General features: G+C 37.2%; 1 protein-coding gene across 1 annotated transcript in view; it reads left to right on the plus strand.

Annotated features, from left to right (window-relative positions):
• ptpa (protein phosphatase 2 phosphatase activator) overlaps positions 1-18469 on the plus strand; it is a 59693-nt gene extending 41224 nt beyond the window's left edge. The window contains exon 11 of the mRNA XM_087790409.1: positions 18179-18469. Within this exon, the coding sequence (XP_087646535.1) occupies positions 18179-18253 (75 nt within the window). The 3' untranslated portion in view covers positions 18254-18469. The remainder of the gene's footprint in view (positions 1-18178) is intronic.
• The last annotated feature ends 3235 nt before the right edge of the window (positions 18470-21704 follow it).

The following is a 21704-nucleotide window of genomic DNA, read 5'->3' on the forward strand; positions in this document are numbered from 1 at the left end:
CAAGTCAACGTATAGATGTTTATGTACGAATGTATACAAGTCAACGTATAGATGTTTATGTACGAATGTATACAAGTCAACGTATAGATGTTTATGTACGAATGTATACAAGTCAACGTATAGATGTTATGTACGAATGTATACAAGTCAACATATAGATGTTTATGTACGAATGTATACAAGTCAACGTATAGATGTTTATGTACGAATGTATACAAGTCAACGTATAGATGTTTATGTACGAATGTATACAAGTCAACGTATAGATGTTTATGTACGAATGTATACAAGTCAACGTATAGATGTTTATGTACGAATGTATACAAGTCAACGTATAGATGTTTATGTACGAATGTATACAAGTCAACGTATAGATGTTTATGTACGAATGTATACAAGTCAACGTATAGATGTTTATGTACGAATGTATACAAGTCAACGTATAGATGTTTATGTACGAATGTATACAAGTCAACGTATAGATGTTTATGTACGAATGTATACAAGTCAACGTATAGATGTTTATGTACGAATGTATACAAGTCAACGTATAGATGTTTATGTACGAATGTATACAAGTCAACGTATAGATGTTTATGTACGAATGTATACAAGTCAACGTATAGATGTTTATGTACGAATGTATACAAGTCAACGTATAGATGTTTATGTACGAATGTATACAAGTCAACGTATAGATGTTTATGTACGAATGTATACAAGTCAACGTATAGATGTTTATGTACGAATGTATACAAGTCAACGTATAGATGTTTATGTACGAATGTATACAAGTCAACATATAGATGTTTATGTACGAATGTATACAAGTCAACGTATAGATGTTTATGTACGAATGTATACAAGTCAACGTATAGATGTTTATGTACGAATGTATACAAGTCAACGTATAGATGTTTATGTACGAATGTATACAAGTCAACGTATAGATGTTATGTACGAATGTATACAAGTCAACATATAGATGTTTATGTACGAATGTATACAAGTCAACGTATAGATGTTTATGTACGAATGTATACAAGTCAACGTATAGATGTTTATGTACGAATGTATACAAGTCAACGTATAGATGTTTATGTACGAATGTATACAAGTCAACGTATAGATGTTTATGTACGAATGTATACAAGTCAACGTATAGATGTTTATGTACGAATGTATACAAGTCAACGTATAGATGTTTATGTACGAATGTATACAAGTCAACGTATAGATGTTTATGTACGAATGTATACAAGTCAACGTATAGATGTTTATGTACGAATGTATACAAGTCAACGTATAGATGTTTATGTACGAATGTATACAAGTCAACGTATAGATGTTTATGTACGAATGTATACAAGTCAACGTATAGATGTTTATGTACGAATGTATACAAGTCAACGTATAGATGTTTATGTACGAATGTATACAAGTCAACGTATAGATGTTTATGTACGAATGTATACAAGTCAACGTATAGATGAATGTTCATGTATATTCAATAAAGTGTATCTTCTCTGAACCATCAGTAACTTGACTCATGAAGTCACAGCTTCAGTCCTGCAGAGGCAGGAAAGGGTTAAATGGAGGAATGAGAGAAGTGTGTGTGTGTGTGTGTGTGTGTGTGTGTGTGTGTGTGTGTGTGTGTGTGTGTGTGTGTGTGTGTGTGTGTGTGTGTGTGTGTGTGTGTGTGTGTGTGTGTGTGTGTGTGTGTGTGTGTGTGTGTGTGTGTGTGTGTGTGTGTGCGCGTGTGTGTGTGCGTGTGTGTGTGGGCGGTGGGGGGGTTGTCTAAGCCCGTTCTCCCTCCTGCCCACATCCTGTGTTTTCCAGAGCAGCCTGAGAGTCTTTCCTAAGAGCTGAGGGGCCAAACTGTCTGCCTCCCCCTCCTGCAGCTCCCTTCATTAACCCCCTCCCTCCATCCTTCCCTCCCTCCCTCCCTCCATCCTTCCCTCCATCCGACCTTCCTCTGAGCCTGGAGCAACATCATCAGACTCACATTCCTCGCTCCCTTTCCTGGCCCCACGCAAGGTCTGAGGCAGAGAGTTGAGCAAGGCCTGAAGATCTGGATCGTCTAATGACTCTGTTGTTACGCTGTTGTAATGACTCTGTTGTTACTCTGTTGTAATGACTCTGTTGTTACGCTGTTGTAATGACTCTGTTGTTACACTGTTGTAATGACTCTGTTGTTACACTGTTGTAATGACTCTGTTGTTACGCTGTTGTAATGACTCTGTTGTTACTCTGTTGTAATGACTCTGTTGTTACGCTGTTGTAATGACTCTGTTGTTACACTGTTGTAATGACTGTTGTTACGCTGTTGTAATGACTCTGTTGTTACACTGTTGTAATGACTGTTGTTACGCTGTTGTAATGACTGTTGTTACGCTGTTGTAATGACTCTTTTGTTACGCTGTTGTAATGACTCTGTTGTTACGCTGTTGTAATGACTCTGTTGTTACGCTGTTGTAATGACTCTGTTGTTACTCTGTTGTAATGACTCTGTTGTTACGCTGTTGTAATGACTCTGTTGTTACGCTGTTGTAATGACTCTGTTGTTACACTGTTGTAATGACTCTGTTGTTACACTGTTGTAATGACTCTGTTGTTACGCTGTTGTAATGACTCTGTTGTTACGCTGTTGTAATGACTCTGTTGTTACACTGTTGTAATGACTCTGTTGTTACGCTGTTGTAATGACTCTGTTGTTACGCTGTTGTAATGACTCTGTTGTTACGCTGTTGTAATGACTCTGTTGTTACGCTGTTGTAATGACTCTGTTGTTACGCTGTTGTAATGACTCTGTTGTTACACTGTTGTAATGACTCTGTTGTTACGCTGTTGTAATGACTCTGTTGTTACGCTGTTGTAATGACTCTGTTGTTACGCTGTTGTAATGACTCTGTTGTTACACTGTTGTAATGACTCTGTTGTTACACTGTTGTAATGACTCTGTTGTTACACTGTTGTAATGACTCTGTTGTTACGCTGTTGTAATGACTCTGTTGTTACACTGTTGTAATGACTCTGTTGTTACGCTATTGTAATGACTCTGTTGTTACGCTGTTGTAATGACTCTGTTGTTACGCTGTTGTAATGACTCTGTTGTTACGCTGTTGTAATGACTCTGTTGTTACACTGTTGTAATGACTCTGTTGTTACACTGTTGTAATGACTCTGTTGTTACACTGTTGTAATGACTCTGTTGTTACACTGTTGTAATGACTCTGTTGTTACACTGTTGTAATGACTCTGTTGTTACGCTGTTGTAATGATTCTGTTGTTACACTGTTGTAATGACTCTGTTGTTACGCTGTTGTAATGACTCTGTTGTTACGCTGTTGTAATGACTCTGTTGTTACGCTGTTGTAATGACTCTGTTGTTACGCTGTTGTAATGACTCTGTTGTTACACTGTTGTATTGACTCTGTTGTTACACTGTTGTAATGACTCTGTTGTTACACTGTTGTAATGACTCTGTTGTTACACTGTTGTAATGACTCTGTTGTTACACTGTTGTATTGACTCTGTTGTTAAACTGTTGTAATGACTATGTTGTTACACTGTTGTAATGACTCTGTTGTTACACTGTTGTAATGACTCTGTTGTTAAACTGTTGTAATGACTCTGTTGTTAAACTGTTGTAATGACTCTGTTGTTACACTGTTGTAATGACTATGTTGTTACACTGTTGTAATGACTCTGTTGTTACACTGTTGTAATGATTCTGTTGTTAAACTGTTGTAATGATTCTGTTGTTACACTGTTGTAATGACTCTGTTGTTACACTGTTGTAATGACTCTGTTGTTACACTGTTGTAATGACTCTGTTGTTACACTGTTGTAATGACTCTGTTGTTACACTGTTGTAATGATTCTGTTGTTACACTGTTGTAATGATTCTGTTGTTACACTGTTGTATTGACTCTGTTTTTACACTGTTGTAATGACTCTGTTGTTACACTGTTGTAATGACTCTGTTGTTACACTGTTGTAATGACTCTGTTGTTACACTGTTGTAATGACTCTGTTGTTACACTGTTGAATGATTCTGTTGTTACACTGTTGTATTGACTCTGTTGTTACACTGTTGTATTGACTCTGTTGTTACACTGTTGTAATGACTATGTTGTTACACTGTTGTAATGACTGTTGTTACACTGTTGTAATGACTCTGTTGTTACACTCGTCTAATGACTCTGTTGTTACACTGTTGTAATGACTCTGTTGTTACACTGTTGTAATGACTGTTGTTACACTGTTGTAATGATTATGTTGTTACACTGTTGTAATGACTCTGTTGTTACACTGTTGTAATGACTCTGTTGTTACACTGTTGTAATGACTCTGTTGTTACACTGTTGTAATGACTCTGTTGTTACACTGTTGTAATGATTCTGTTGTTACACTGTTGTAATGCCTCTGTTGTTACACTGTTGTAATGACTCTGTTGTTACACTGTTGTAATGACTCTGTTGTTATACTGTTGTAATGACTCTGTTGTTACACTGTTGTAATGACTCTGTTGTTACACTGTTGTAATGACTCTGTTGTTACACTGTTGTAATGACTCTGTTGTTACACTGTTGTAATGCCTCTGTTGTTACACTGTTGTAATGACTCTGTTGTTACACTGTTGTAATGACTCTGTTGTTACACTGTTGTAATGACTCTGTTGTTACACTGTTGTAATGCCTCTGTTGTTACACTGTTGTAATGACTCTGTTGTTACACTGTTGTAATGACTCTGTTGTTACACTGTTGTAATGACTCTGTTGTTACACTGTTGTAATGCCTCTGTTGTTACACTGTTGTAATGACTCTGTTGTTACACTGTTGTAATGACTCTGTTGTTACACTGTTGTAATGACTCTGTTGTTACACTGTTGTAATGACTCTGTTGTTACACTGTTGTAATGACTCTGTTGTTACACTGTTGTAATGACTCTGTTGTTACACTGTTGTAATGCCTCTGTTGTTACACTGTTGTAATGACTCTGTTGTTACACTGTTGTAATGCCTCTGTTGTTACACTGTTGTAATGACACTGTTGTTACACTGTTGTAATGACTCTGTTGTTACACTGTTGTAATGACTCTGTTGTTACACTGTTGTATTGACTCTGTTGTTACACTGTTGTAATGCCTCTGTTGTTACACTGTTGTAATGACTCTGTTGTTACACTGTTGTAATGCCTCTGTTGTTACACTGTTGTAATGACTCTGTTGTTACACTGTTGTAATGCCTCTGTTGTTACACTGTTGTAATGACTCTGTTGTTACACTGTTGTAATGCCTCTGTTGTTACACTGTTGTAATGCCTCTGTTGTTACACTGTTGTAATGACTCTGTTGTTACACTGTTGTAATGACTCTGTTGTTACACTGTTGTAATGACTCTGTTGTTACACTGTTGTAATGACTCTGTTGTTACACTGTTGTAATGCCTCTGTTGTTACACTGTTGTATTGCCTCTGTTGTTACACTGTTGTAATGACTCTGTTGTTACACTGTTGTAATGACTCTGTTGTTACACTGTTGTAATGCCTCTGTTGTTACACTGTTGTAATGCCTCTGTTGTTACACTGTTGTAATGACTCTGTTGTTACACTGTTGTAATGACTCTGTTGTTACACTGTTGTAATGACTCTGTTGTTACACTGTTGTAATGACTCTGTTGTTACACTGTTGTAATGATTCTGTTGTTACACTGTTGTAATGACTCTGTTGTTACACTGTTGTAATGACTCTGTTGTTACACTGTTGTAATGACTCTGTTGTTACACTGTTGTAATGACTCTGTTGTTACACTGTTGTAATGACTCTGTTGTTACACTTACTTGCTGTTGTTTTATTTCTTGTTCCTGCAAAAAATCTTCTAAAACTCTTCACTGGCTTCCAGTTTCTTTCAGGATCAACTTTAAAATTCTGGTTCTTACTTTCAGATCTATTCATGGTCAGACCTTCATGATCTGATCCAGACTTACACCCCAGCTCGGGCTCTGAGGTCTGTGGATCAGAATCTACTTATGGTTCCACGCACACGACTCAGGACCAGAGGAGAGAAATCTTTTCAGGCTGTTGCTCCTAAGCTTTGGAACGATCTTCTCTCTCTTTGTTCTTGATGATCTACTGACTCCTTCAAGAAACATCTGTTTGATGATCTACTGACTCCTTCAAGAAACATCTGTTTGATGATCTACTGACTCCTTCAAGAAACATCTGTGTTTGATGATCTACTGACTCCTTCAAGAAACATCTGTGTTTGATGATCTACTGACTCCTTCAAGAAACATCTGTGTTTGATGATCTACTGACTCCTTTAAAAAACATGTGTGTTTGATGATCTACTGACTCCTTCAAGAAACATCTGTTTGATGATCTACTGACTCCTTCAAGAAACATCTGTGTTTGATGATCTACTGACTCCTTCAAGAAACATCTGTGTTTGATGATCTACTGACTCCTTTAAGAAACATCTGTGTTTGATGATCTACTGACTCCTTCAAGAAACATCTGTGTTTGATGATCTACTGACTCCTTCAAGAAACATCTGTGTTTGATGATCTACTGACTCCTTCAAGAAACATCTGTGTTTGATGATCTACTGACTCCTTCAAGAAACATCTGTGTTTGATGATCTACTGACTCCTTGAAGAAACTTGTGTGTTTGATGATCTACTGACTCCTTCAAGAAACATGTGTGTTTGATGATCTACTGACTCCTTCAAGAAACATCTGTGTTTGATGATCTACTGACTCCTTCAAGAAACATGTGTGTTTGATGATCTACTGACTCCTTTAAGAAACATCTGTGTTTGATGATCTACTGACTCCTTCAAGAAACATCTGTGTTTGATGATCTACTGACTCCTTCAAGAAACATCTGTGTTTGATGATCTACTGACTCCTTCAAGAAACATGTGTGTTTGATGATCTACTGACTCCTTCAAGAAACATCTGTGTTTGATGATCTACTGACTCCTTCAAGAAACATGTGTGTTTGATGATCTACTGACTCCTTTAAGAAACATCTGTGTTTGATGATCTACTGACTCCTTCAAGAAACATGTGTGTTTGATGATCTACTGACTCCTTCAAGAAACATGTGTGTTTGATGATCTACTGACTCCTTCAAGAAACATCTGTGTTTGATGATCTACTGACTCCTTCAAGAAACATGTGTGTTTGATGATCTACTGACTCCTTCAAGAAACATGTGTGTTTGATGATCTACTGACTCCTTCAAGAAACATCTGTGTTTGATGATCTACTGACTCCTTCAAGAAACATCTGTGTTTGATGATCTACTGACTCCTTTAAGAAACATCTGTGTTTGATGATCTACTGACTCCTTCAAGAAACATGTGTGTTTGATGATCTACTGACTCCTTTAAGAAACATGTGTGTTTGATGATCTACTGACTCCTTCAAGAACATCTGTGTTTGATGATCTACTGACTCCTTCAAGAAACATCTGTGTTTGATGATCTACTGACTCCTTCAAGAAACATCTCTGTGTTTGATGATCTACTGACTCCTTCAAGAAACATCTGTGTTTGATGATCTACTGTGTCCTTCAAGAAACATCTGTGTTTGATGATCTACTGACTCCTTCAAGAAACATCTGTGTTTGATGATCTACTGACTCCTTCAAGAAACATCTGTGTTTGATGATCTACTGACTCCTTCAAGAAACATCTGTGTTTGATGATCTACTGACTCCTTTAAGAAACATCTGTGTTTGATGATCTACTGACTCCTTCAAGAAACATCTGTGTTTGATGATCTACTGACTCCTTCAAGAAACATGTGTGTTTGATGATCTACTGACTCCTTCAAGAAACATGTGTGTTTGATGATCTACTGACTCCTTCAAGAAACATGTGTGTTTGATGATCTACTGACTCCTTCAAGAAACATGTGTGTTTGATGATCTACTGACTCCTTCAAGAAACATGTGTGTTTGAGGATCTACTGACTCCTTCAAGAAACATCTGTGTTTGATGATCTACTGACTCCTTCAAGAAACATCTGTGTTTGATGATCTACTGACTCCTTCAAGAAACATCTGTGTTTGATGATCTACTGACTCCTTTAAGAAACATCTGTGTTTGATGATCTACTGACTCCTTCAAGAAACATGTGTGTTTGATGATCTACTGACTCCTTCAAGAAACATGTGTGTTTGATGATCTACTGACTCCTTCAAGAAACATGTGTGTTTGATGATCTACTGACTCCTTCAAGAAACATGTGTGTTTGATGATCTACTGACTCCTTCAAGAAACATATGTGTTTGATGATCTACTGACTCCTTCAAGAAACATATGTGTTTGATGATCTACTGACTCCTTCAAGAAACATCTGTGTTTGATGATCTACTGACTCCTTCAAGAAACATCTGTGTTTGATGATCTACTGACTCCTTCAAGAAACATCTGTGTTTGATGATCTACTGACTCCTTTAAGAAACATGTGTGTTTGATGATCTACTGACTCCTTCAAGAACATCTGTGTTTGATGATCTACTGACTCCTTCAAGAAACATCTGTGTTTGATGATCTACTGACTCCTTCAAGAAACATCTCTGTGTTTGATGATCTACTGACTCCTTCAAGAAACATCTGTGTTTGATGATCTACTGTGTCCTTCAAGAAACATCTGTGTTTGATGATCTACTGACTCCTTCAAGAAACATCTGTGTTTGATGATCTACTGACTCCTTCAAGAAACATCTGTGTTTGATGATCTACTGACTCCTTCAAGAAACATCTGTGTTTGATGATCTACTGACTCCTTCAAGAAACATCTGTGTTTGATGATCTACTGACTCCTTCAAGAAACATCTGTGTTTGATGATCTACTGGCTCCTTCAAGAAACATCTGTGTTTGATGATCTACTGACTCCTTCAAGAAACATCTGTGTTTGATGATCTACTGACTCCTTCAAGAAACATCTGTGTTTGATGATCTACTGACTCCTTCAAGAAACATCTGTGTTTGATGATCTACTGACTCCTTCAAGAAACATCTGTGTTTGATGATCTACTGACTCCTTTAAGAAACATCTGTGTTTGATGATCTACTGACTCCTTCAAGAAACATGTGTGTTTGATGATCTACTGACTCCTTCAAGAAACATGTGTGTTTGATGATCTACTGACTCCTTCAAGAAACATATGTGTTTGATGATCTACTGACTCCTTCAAGAAACATGTGTGTTTGATGATCTACTGACTCCTTCAAGAAACATATGTGTTTGATGATCTACTGACTCCTTCAAGAAACATATGTGTTTGATGATCTACTGACTCCTTCAAGAAACATCTGTGTTTGATGATCTACTGACTCCTTCAAGAAACATCTGTGTTTGATGATCTACTGACTCCTTCAAGAAACATCTGTGTTTGATGATCTACTGACTCCTTGAAGAAACTTGTGTGTTTGATGATCTACTGACTCCTTCAAGAAACATGTGTGTTTGATGATCTACTGACTCCTTCAAGAAACATCTGTGTTTGATGATCTACTGACTCCTTCAAGAAACATGTGTGTTTGATGATCTACTGACTCCTTTAAGAAACATCTGTGTTTGATGATCTACTGACTCCTTCAAGAAACATCTGTGTTTGATGATCTACTGACTCCTTCAAGAAACATCTGTGTTTGATGATCTACTGACTCCTTCAAGAAACATGTGTGTTTGATGATCTACTGACTCCTTCAAGAAACATCTGTGTTTGATGATCTACTGACTCCTTCAAGAAACATGTGTGTTTGATGATCTACTGACTCCTTTAAGAAACATCTGTGTTTGATGATCTACTGACTCCTTCAAGAAACATGTGTGTTTGATGATCTACTGACTCCTTCAAGAAACATGTGTGTTTGATGATCTACTGACTCCTTCAAGAAACATCTGTGTTTGATGATCTACTGACTCCTTCAAGAAACATGTGTGTTTGATGATCTACTGACTCCTTCAAGAAACATGTGTGTTTGATGATCTACTGACTCCTTCAAGAAACATCTGTGTTTGATGATCTACTGACTCCTTCAAGAAACATCTGTGTTTGATGATCTACTGACTCCTTTAAGAAACATCTGTGTTTGATGATCTACTGACTCCTTCAAGAAACATGTGTGTTTGATGATCTACTGACTCCTTTAAGAAACATGTGTGTTTGATGATCTACTGACTCCTTCAAGAACATCTGTGTTTGATGATCTACTGACTCCTTCAAGAAACATCTGTGTTTGATGATCTACTGACTCCTTCAAGAAACATCTCTGTGTTTGATGATCTACTGACTCCTTCAAGAAACATCTGTGTTTGATGATCTACTGTGTCCTTCAAGAAACATCTGTGTTTGATGATCTACTGACTCCTTCAAGAAACATCTGTGTTTGATGATCTACTGACTCCTTCAAGAAACATCTGTGTTTGATGATCTACTGACTCCTTCAAGAAACATCTGTGTTTGATGATCTACTGACTCCTTTAAGAAACATCTGTGTTTGATGATCTACTGACTCCTTCAAGAAACATCTGTGTTTGATGATCTACTGACTCCTTCAAGAAACATCTGTGTTTGATGATCTACTGACTCCTTCAAGAAACATGTGTGTTTGATGATCTACTGACTCCTTCAAGAAACATGTGTGTTTGATGATCTACTGACTCCTTCAAGAAACATGTGTGTTTGATGATCTACTGACTCCTTCAAGAAACATGTGTGTTTGATGATCTACTGACTCCTTCAAGAAACATGTGTGTTTGAGGATCTACTGACTCCTTCAAGAAACATCTGTGTTTGATGATCTACTGACTCCTTCAAGAAACATCTGTGTTTGATGATCTACTGACTCCTTCAAGAAACATCTGTGTTTGATGATCTACTGACTCCTTTAAGAAACATCTGTGTTTGATGATCTACTGACTCCTTCAAGAAACATGTGTGTTTGATGATCTACTGACTCCTTCAAGAAACATGTGTGTTTGATGATCTACTGACTCCTTCAAGAAACATGTGTGTTTGATGATCTACTGACTCCTTCAAGAAACATGTGTGTTTGATGATCTACTGACTCCTTCAAGAAACATATGTGTTTGATGATCTACTGACTCCTTCAAGAAACATATGTGTTTGATGATCTACTGACTCCTTCAAGAAACATCTGTGTTTGATGATCTACTGACTCCTTCAAGAAACATCTGTGTTTGATGATCTACTGACTCCTTCAAGAAACATCTGTGTTTGATGATCTACTGACTCCTTTAAGAAACATGTGTGTTTGATGATCTACTGACTCCTTCAAGAACATCTGTGTTTGATGATCTACTGACTCCTTCAAGAAACATCTGTGTTTGATGATCTACTGACTCCTTCAAGAAACATCTCTGTGTTTGATGATCTACTGACTCCTTCAAGAAACATCTGTGTTTGATGATCTACTGTGTCCTTCAAGAAACATCTGTGTTTGATGATCTACTGACTCCTTCAAGAAACATCTGTGTTTGATGATCTACTGACTCCTTCAAGAAACATCTGTGTTTGATGATCTACTGACTCCTTCAAGAAACATCTGTGTTTGATGATCTACTGACTCCTTCAAGAAACATCTGTGTTTGATGATCTACTGACTCCTTCAAGAAACATCTGTGTTTGATGATCTACTGGCTCCTTCAAGAAACATCTGTGTTTGATGATCTACTGACTCCTTCAAGAAACATCTGTGTTTGATGATCTACTGACTCCTTCAAGAAACATCTGTGTTTGATGATCTACTGACTCCTTCAAGAAACATCTGTGTTTGATGATCTACTGACTCCTTCAAGAAACATCTGTGTTTGATGATCTACTGACTCCTTTAAGAAACATCTGTGTTTGATGATCTACTGACTCCTTCAAGAAACATGTGTGTTTGATGATCTACTGACTCCTTCAAGAAACATGTGTGTTTGATGATCTACTGACTCCTTCAAGAAACATATGTGTTTGATGATCTACTGACTCCTTCAAGAAACATGTGTGTTTGATGATCTACTGACTCCTTCAAGAAACATATGTGTTTGATGATCTACTGACTCCTTCAAGAAACATATGTGTTTGATGATCTACTGACTCCTTCAAGAAACATCTGTGTTTGATGATCTACTGACTCCTTCAAGAAACATCTGTGTTTGATGATCTACTGACTCCTTTAAGAAACATCTGTGTTTGATGATCTACTGACTCCTTCAAGAAACATATGTGTTTGATGATCTACTGACTCCTTCAAGAAACATCTGTGTTTGATGATCTACTGACTCCTTCAAGAAACATGTGTGTTTGATGATCTACTGACTCCTTCAAGTAACATCTGTGTTTGATGATCTACTGACTCCTTCAAGAAACATCTGTGTTTGATGATCTACTGACTCCTTCAAGAAACATCTGTGTTTGATGATCTACTGACTCCTTCAAGAAACATGTGTGTTTGATGATCTACTGACTCCTTCAAGAAACATCTGTGTTTGATGATCTACTGACTCCTTCAAGAAACATCTGTGTTTGATGATCTACTGACTCCTTCAAGAAACATCTGTGTTTGATGATCTACTGACTCCTTCAAGAAACATCTGTGTTTGATGATCTACTGACTCCTTCAAGTAACATCTGTGTTTGATGATCTACTGACTCCTTCAAGAAACATGTGTGTTTGATGATCTACTGACTCCTTCAAGAAACATGTGTGTTTGATGATCTACTGACTCCTTCAAGAAACATGTGTGTTTGATGATCTACTGACTCCTTCAAGAAACATCTGTGTTTGATGATCTACTGACTCCTTCAAGAAACATCTGTGTTTGATGATCTACTGACTCCTTCAAGAAACATGTGTGTTTGATGATCTACTGACTCCTTCAAGAAACATGTGTGTTTGATGATCTACTGACTCCTTCAAGAAACATCTGTGTTTGATGATCTACTGACTCCTTCAAGAAACATCTGTGTTTGATGATCTACTGACTCCTTCAAGAAACATCTGTGTTTGATGATCTACTGACTCCTTTAAGAAACATCTGTGTTTGATGATCTACTGACTCCTTCAAGAAACATGTGTGTTTGATGATCTACTGACTCCTTCAAGAAACATGTGTGTTTGATGATCTACTGACTCCTTCAAGAAACATGTGTGTTTGATGATCTACTGACTCCTTCAAGAAACATATGTGTTTGATGATCTACTGACTCCTTCAAGAAACATGTGTGTTTGATGATCTACTGACTCCTTCAAGAAACATATGTGTTTGATGATCTACTGACTCCTTCAAGAAACATATGTGTTTGATGATCTACTGACTCCTTCAAGAAACATCTGTGTTTGATGATCTACTGACTCCTTCAAGAAACATATGTGTTTGATGATCTACTGACTCCTTAAAGAAACATGTGTGTTTGATGATCTACTGACTCCTTCAAGTAACATCTGTGTTTGATGATCTACTGACTCCTTCAAGAAACATGTGTGTTTGATGATCTACTGACTCCTTCAAGAAACATGTGTGTTTGATGATCTACTGACTCCTTCAAGTAACATCTGTGTTTGATGATCTACTGACTCCTTCAAGAAACATGTGTGTTTGATGATCTACTGACTCCTTCAAGTAACATCTGTGTTTGATGATCTACTGACTCCTTCAAGTAACATCTGTGTTTGATGATCTACTGACTCCTTCAAGAAACATCTGTGTTTGATGATCTACTGACTCCTTCAAGAAACATGTGTGTTTGATGATCTACTGACTCCTTCAAGTAACATCTGTGTTTGATGATCTACTGACTCCTTCAAGTAACATCTGTGTTTGATGATCTACTGACTCCTTCAAGTAACATCTGTGTTTGATGATCTACTGACTCCTTCAAGAAACATCTGTGTTTGATGATCTACTGACTCCTTCAAGAAACATCTGTGTTTGATGATCTACTGACTCCTTCAAGAAACATGTGTGTTTGATGATCTACTGACTCCTTCAAGTAACATCTGTGTTTGATGATCTACTGACTCCTTCAAGAAACATCTGTGTTTGATGATCTACTGACTCCTTCAAGAAACATGTGTGTTTGATGATCTACTGACTCCTTCAAGAAACATCTGTGTTTGATGATCTACTGACTCCTTCAAGAAACATCTGTGTTTGATGATCTACTGACTCCTTCAAGAAACATGTGTGTTTGATGATCTACTGACTCCTTCAAGAAACATGTGTGTTTGATGATCTACTGACTCCTTCAAGAAACATCTGTGTTTGATGATCTACTGACTCCTTCAAGAAACATCTGTGTTTGATGATCTACTGACTCCTTCAAGAAACATCTGTGTTTGATGATCTACTGACTCCTTTAAGAAACATCTGTGTTTGATGATCTACTGACTCCTTCAAGAAACATGTGTGTTTGATGATCTACTGACTCCTTCAAGAAACATGTGTGTTTGATGATCTACTGACTCCTTCAAGAAACATGTGTGTTTGATGATCTACTGACTCCTTCAAGAAACATATGTGTTTGATGATCTACTGACTCCTTCAAGAAACATGTGTGTTTGATGATCTACTGACTCCTTCAAGAAACATATGTGTTTGATGATCTACTGACTCCTTCAAGAAACATATGTGTTTGATGATCTACTGACTCCTTCAAGAAACATCTGTGTTTGATGATCTACTGACTCCTTCAAGAAACATATGTGTTTGATGATCTACTGACTCCTTAAAGAAACATGTGTGTTTGATGATCTACTGACTCCTTCAAGTAACATCTGTGTTTGATGATCTACTGACTCCTTCAAGAAACATGTGTGTTTGATGATCTACTGACTCCTTCAAGAAACATGTGTGTTTGATGATCTACTGACTCCTTCAAGAAACATCTGTGTTTGATGATCTACTGACTCCTTCAAGTAACATCTGTGTTTGATGATCTACTGACTCCTTCAAGTAACATCTGTGTTTGATGATCTACTGACTCCTTCAAGAAACATGTGTGTTTGATGATCTACTGACTCCTTCAAGAAACATCTGTGTTTGATGATCTACTGACTCCTTCAAGAAACATGTGTGTTTGATGATCTACTGACTCCTTCAAGAAACATGTGTGTTTGATGATCTACTGACTCCTTCAAGAAACATCTGTGTTTGATGATCTACTGACTCCTTCAAGAAACATCTGTGTTTGATGATCTACTGACTCCTTCAAGAAACATATGTGTTTGATGATCTACTGACTCCTTAAAGAAACATGTGTGTTTGATGATCTACTGACTCCTTCAAGTAACATCTGTGTTTGATGATCTACTGACTCCTTCAAGTAACATCTGTGTTTGATGATCTACTGACTCCTTCAAGAAACATGTGTGTTTGATGATCTACTGACTCCTTCAAGAAACATCTGTGTTTGATGATCTACTGACTCCTTTAAGAAACATCTGTGTTTGATGATCTACTGACTCCTTCAAGTAACATCTGTGTTTGATGATCTACTGACTCCTTCAAGAAACATGTGTGTTTGATGATCTACTGACTCCTTCAAGAAACATGTGTGTTTGATGATCTACTGACTCCTTCAAGAAACATCTGTGTTTGATGATCTACTGACTCCTTCAAGAAACATGTGTGTTTGATGATCTACTGACTCCTTTAAGAAACATCTGTGTTTGATGATCTACTGACTCCTTCAAGTAACATCTGTGTTTGATGATCTACTGACTCCTTCAAGAAACATCTGTGTTTGATGATCTACTGACTCCTTCAAGTAACATCTGTGTTTGATGATCTACTGACTCCTTCAAGAAACATCTGTGTTTGATGATCTACTGACTCCTTCAAGAAACATCTTAAGACGTTTCTATTTTCTTTTCCTTGATTTCCTGGAACTCCTGTGTTGTTCTCAGTTTATCTTGATCTTTAAAGTATATATTTTATTGAGTATTGTTTTGATTGTTTAAGTTCTTTGTGACCCTGGTCTGGAAAAGAACTATATAAATAAATATTACTACTTACTAAAACCAGATCTAGACTCAAAACTAGTTTCACTTTGAAATCATTTAGAAAAGACTTGAATCATCTTCAAACAAACAAGACTCGTTATCATGAGTTCAAACGATTCATGACTCGTGTTATTGAGTCACTTTGATCAACACAAGGTTTAAAGTAGTTTGAGTCTTAACTCGATCATCTATGAACCAGCGACTCATGGATCAGTTCAATCGAGTTTTTCTCCACATTCTGTCCTCAATGACGAGTCATTCGAAGGATCAGAGTCGACATGTTTGGATCATTTAATGACTCATACGATGACTCATGAGTCTCTTGATTCACAATCACTTGTTTCAAACTGTAGAAGAAAGTGTTTCATGTTGACCTGAAGTGACCTTTGTTTGTTGACAATCATCTCGACTGAAGACAGTTATCTGATGATGATGATGATGATGATGATGAAGATGAAGATGAAGATGAAGATAAAGATTATGATGATGATAAAGATACAGATGATGAAGATGATGATAAAGATACAGATGATAAAGATAAAGATGATGATAAAGATAAAAAGATGATGATAAAGATAAAGATAAAGAGGATAAAGATGATGATGATAAAGATAAAGATGATGATAAAGAGGATAAAGATGATGATAAAGATACGGATGATAAAGATGATAAAGATAAAGATGATGATGATGATAAAGATACAGATGATGATAAAGATAAAGATGATGATGATGATAAAGATACAGATGATGATAAAGATAAAGATGATGATGATGATAAAGATACAGATGATAAAGATACAGATGATAAAGATAAAGATGATGATAAAGATAAAAAAGATGATGATAAAGATAAAGATACAGATGATGATAAAGATAAAGATGATGATGATGATAAAGATACAGATGATAAAGATACAGATGATAAAGATAAAGATGATGATAAAGATAAAAAGATGATGATAAAGATGATGATAAAGAGGATAAAGATGATGATGATAAAGATACAGATGATAAAGATAAAGATAAAGATGATGATAAAGAGGATAAAGATGATGATGATAAAGATACAGATGATAAAGATAAAGATGATGATAAAGAGGATAAAGATGATGATGATAAAGATAAAGATGATGATGATGATAAAGATACAGATGATGATAAAGATGATGATGATGATAAAGATACAGATGATGATGATGATGATGAAGATACAGATGATGAAGATACAGATGATGATGAAGATGATGATGATAAAGATAAAGATGATGATGATGATGAAGATACAGATGATAAAGATAAAGATAATGATGATGATAAAGATAAAGATGATGATGATAAAGATACAGATTATAAAGATGATGATAAAGATAAAAAGATGATGATAAAGATAAAGATGATGATAAAGACGATGATGATGATGAAGATGAAGATGATGATGATGATGACGAAGATGATGATGATGAAGATGATGATAAAGACGATGATGATGATGATGATAAAGATGATGATGGTGATAAAGAAGATGATGATGGTGATGATGATGGTGATAAAGACGATGATGATGATAAAGAGGATAAAGATGATGAAGATGATGATGAAGATACAGATGATGGAGAAGATGATGATGATGATGATGGTGATACAGATGATGATAAAGATTATAAAGATGATGAAGATGATGAAGATGATGATGAAGATACAGATGATGAAGATAAAGATGATGAAGATGATGATAAAGACGATGATGATGATGAAGAAGATGATGATGATGACGAAGATGATGATGAACATGATGATGATGATGATAAAGATGATGATGATGATGAAGATGGTGATGAAGATGATGATGATGATGATGATGGTGATACAGATGATGATAAAGAGGATAAAGATGATGAAGATGATGATGAAGATAAAGATGATGATGATGATAAAGATACAGATAAAGATGATGATGATGATGATAAAGATGATAAAGATAAGGAAGATGAAGATAAAGATACAGATGATGAAGATAAAGATACAGATGATGAAGATAAAGATGATGATGGTGACGGTGAAGAATTGAATGAAAATAGATTGCAAATGAAAGATGTCAAAGGTCAAACCTGAGGTCAAGTCTCTCTCTCTGTTCCAGTGTCTGGAGAAGTTCCCTGTGATCCAGCACTTCAAGTTTGGAAGTCTTCTGTCCATCCAGCCGGTCCAGCCGTGACCTTCACCTTCTCTTTATTTATACTCCTGTTTGGATCAGTTCCTCACAAAGACTTTTGTATCAACGATCCTGGATCCACAGAATATTTTCTCTTTCCTGACGACCTTCACCAGTTTGACAGTCCAGCGTCTTCCAGCCTCACCAGGAGTGAAGGTGAACATCATGATCTCATCGTTTCTATGTGTCCACAGTCCAATAAATCTTCTGGCGTCTGCACCAGCGTCTCTGTGTTTCCTTCAGTAGATCCCAGATGTTCGGGTGAGAGGGGCGGACACACTGGACAGCTGGCCAGTCATGTACATGTAGACAAAGACTCAAAGCTTCATAAGTTGTTAGATTTGTGTTGTTGAGAGAATCAAATGTTGAGTTTAACACTTTGTCTTGAGTGAATAAAAAAGTTTTCATTTCCAGAAGATCATGTTCGAAGAACGGATGAGAAAAGAAAAGAAGGGATGATGTCAACGTGAACCTGGAAAGCTAATATTTGAAGTAGGATTGAATTGTGTACATGTACGACACACAACTCACTCATTTACAGGCTCAGAACTACAAACTTACAGGGAAAATATTTTCAGTATTTTTTCAAAAAAGGTCAATTTTTTATAGTGAAAATACAAAAACTCTGGGGTTTAGATCCTGAATAATACTTGAGGTCTGAGTTCTCAAAGTTGTGCACGTTTTTATTTGTTATTCATTTCACCAGGATAGTAGTTGTTACTCTGTGAGGAGTAGTAGTATAAATACGAGAGGAGCAGTAGTATAAATACGCGAGGAGCAGTAGTATTAATACGAGAGGAGCAGTAGTATAAATACGAGAGGAGCAGTAGTATAAATACGCGAGGAGCAGTAGTATAAATACGAGAGGAGCAGTAGTATAAATACGCGAGGAGCAGTAGTATAAATACGCGAGGAGCAGTAGTATAAATACGAGAGGAGCAGTAGTATAAATACGCGAGGAGCAGTAGTATAAATAAGAGAGGAGCAGTAGTATAAATACCAGAGTAGCAGTAGTATAAATACCAGAGTAGCAGTAGTATAAATACGCGAGTAGCAGTAGTATAAATACCAGAGTAGCAGTAGTATAAATACGCGAGGAGCAGTAGTATAAATACGCGAGGAGCAGTAGTATAAATACGCGAGGAGCAGTAGTATTAATACGCGAGGAGCAGTAGTATAAATACGAGAGGAGCAGTAGTATAAATACCAGAGTAGCAGTAGTATAAATACCAGAGTAGCAGTAGTATAAATACCAGAGTAGCAGTAGTATAAATACGCGAGGAGCAGTAGTATAAATACCATAGTAGCAGTAGTATTAATTCGAGAGGAGCAGTAGTATAAATACCAGAGTAGCAGTAGTATTAATACGAGAGGAGCAGTAGTATTAATACGCGAGGAGCAGTAGTATAAATACCAGAGTAGCAGTAGTATAAATACGCGAGGAGCAGTAGTATTAATACGCGAGGAGCAGTAGTATAAATACCAGAGTAGCAGTAGTATTAATACGAGAGGAGCAGTAGTATAAATACCAGAGTAGCAGTAGTATTACTACGAGAGGAGCAGTAGTATAAATACCAGAGTAGCAGTAGTATAAATACGCGAGGAGCAGTAGTATTAATACGCGAGGAGCAGTAGTATTAATACACAAAGAGCAGAAGTATTAATACTCGAGGAGCAGAAGTATTAATACGTAAGGAGCAGTACTATTAATACACGTGGAGAAGTATTGACAAACTCATCAGGCGGGCAGGCTCTGTGGTCTGCAATAAACTGGACTCTCTGGTGTCAAACTGATGGACATCATGGACGACACCAGCCACCCTCTGCACACTGTCATCACCAACCAGAGGTTCACTCAGAGACTGCTGCTCCCCAAGTGTAGGACCAATAGACTGAGAAACTCCTTTGTCTTTCATGCCATCAGGCTGTTCAACTCCTCACTTGGGGCTGGAGTCGGAGGGGAAGGAGTCTGACACTTCACCTCTACAGTGGATTAACAACACTCTGACACTTCACCTCTACAGTGGATTAACAACACTCTGACACTTCACCTCTACAGTGGATTAACAACACTCTGACACTTCACCTCTACAGTGGATTAACAACACTCTGACACTTCACCTCTACAGTGGATTAACAACACTCTGACACTTCATCTCTACAGTGGATTAACAACACTCTGACACTTCACCTCTACAGTGGATTAACAACACTCTGACACTTCACCTCTACAGTGGATTAACAACACTCTGACACTTCACCTCTACAGTGGATTAACAACACTCTGACACTTCACCTCTACAGTGGATTAACAACACTCTGACACTTCATCTCTACAGTGGATTAACAACACTCTGACACTTCACCTCTACAGTGGATTAACAACACTCTGACACTTCATCTCTACAGTGGATTAACAACACTCTGACACTTCATCTCTACAGTGGATTAACAACACTCTGACACTTCACCTCTACAGTGGATTAACAACACTCTGACACTTCACCTCTACAGCGGATTAACAACACTCTGACACTTCACCTCTACAGTGGATTAACAACACTCTGACACTTCATCTCTACAGTGGATTAACAACACTCTGACACTTCACCTCTACAGTGGATTAACAACACTCTGACACTTCATCTCTACAGTGGATTAACAACACTCTGACACTTCATCTCTACAGTGGATTAACAACACTCTGACACTTCACCTCTACAGTGGATTAACAACACTCTGACACTTCACCTCTACAGTGGATTAACAACACTCTGACACTTCACCTCTACAGTGGATTAACAACACTCTGACACTTCACCTCTACAGTGGATTAACAACACTCTGACACTTCATCTCTACAGTGGATTAACAACACTCTGACACTTCACCTCTACAGTGGATTAACAACACTCTGACACTTCATCTCTACAGTGGATTAACAACACTCTGACACTTCATCTCTACAGTGGATTAACAACACTCTGACACTTCACCTCTACAGTGGATTAACAACACTCTGACACTTCACCTCTACAGTGGATTAACAACACTCTGACACTTCACCTCTACAGTGGATTAACAACACTCTGACACTTCATCTCTACAGTGGATTAACAACACTCTGACACTTCACCTCTACAGTGGATTAACAACACTCTGACACTTCATCTCTACAGTGGATTAACAACACTCTGACACTTCACCTCTACAGTGGATTAACAACACTCTGACACTTCACCTCTACAGTGGATTAACAACACTCTGACACTTCACCTCTACAGTGGATTAACAACACTCTGACACTTCATCTCTACAGTGGATTAACAACACTCTGACACTTCACCTCTACAGTGGATTAACAACACTCTGACACTTCATCTCTACAGTGGATTAACAACACTCTGACACTTCACCTCTACAGTGGATTAACAACACTCTGACACTTCATCTC

The sequence above is a fragment of the Callionymus lyra genome, chromosome 5 (assembly GCF_982586985.1).
Source record: "Callionymus lyra chromosome 5, fCalLyr1.hap1.1, whole genome shotgun sequence".
NCBI lineage: Eukaryota > Metazoa > Chordata > Actinopteri > Syngnathiformes > Callionymidae > Callionymus > Callionymus lyra.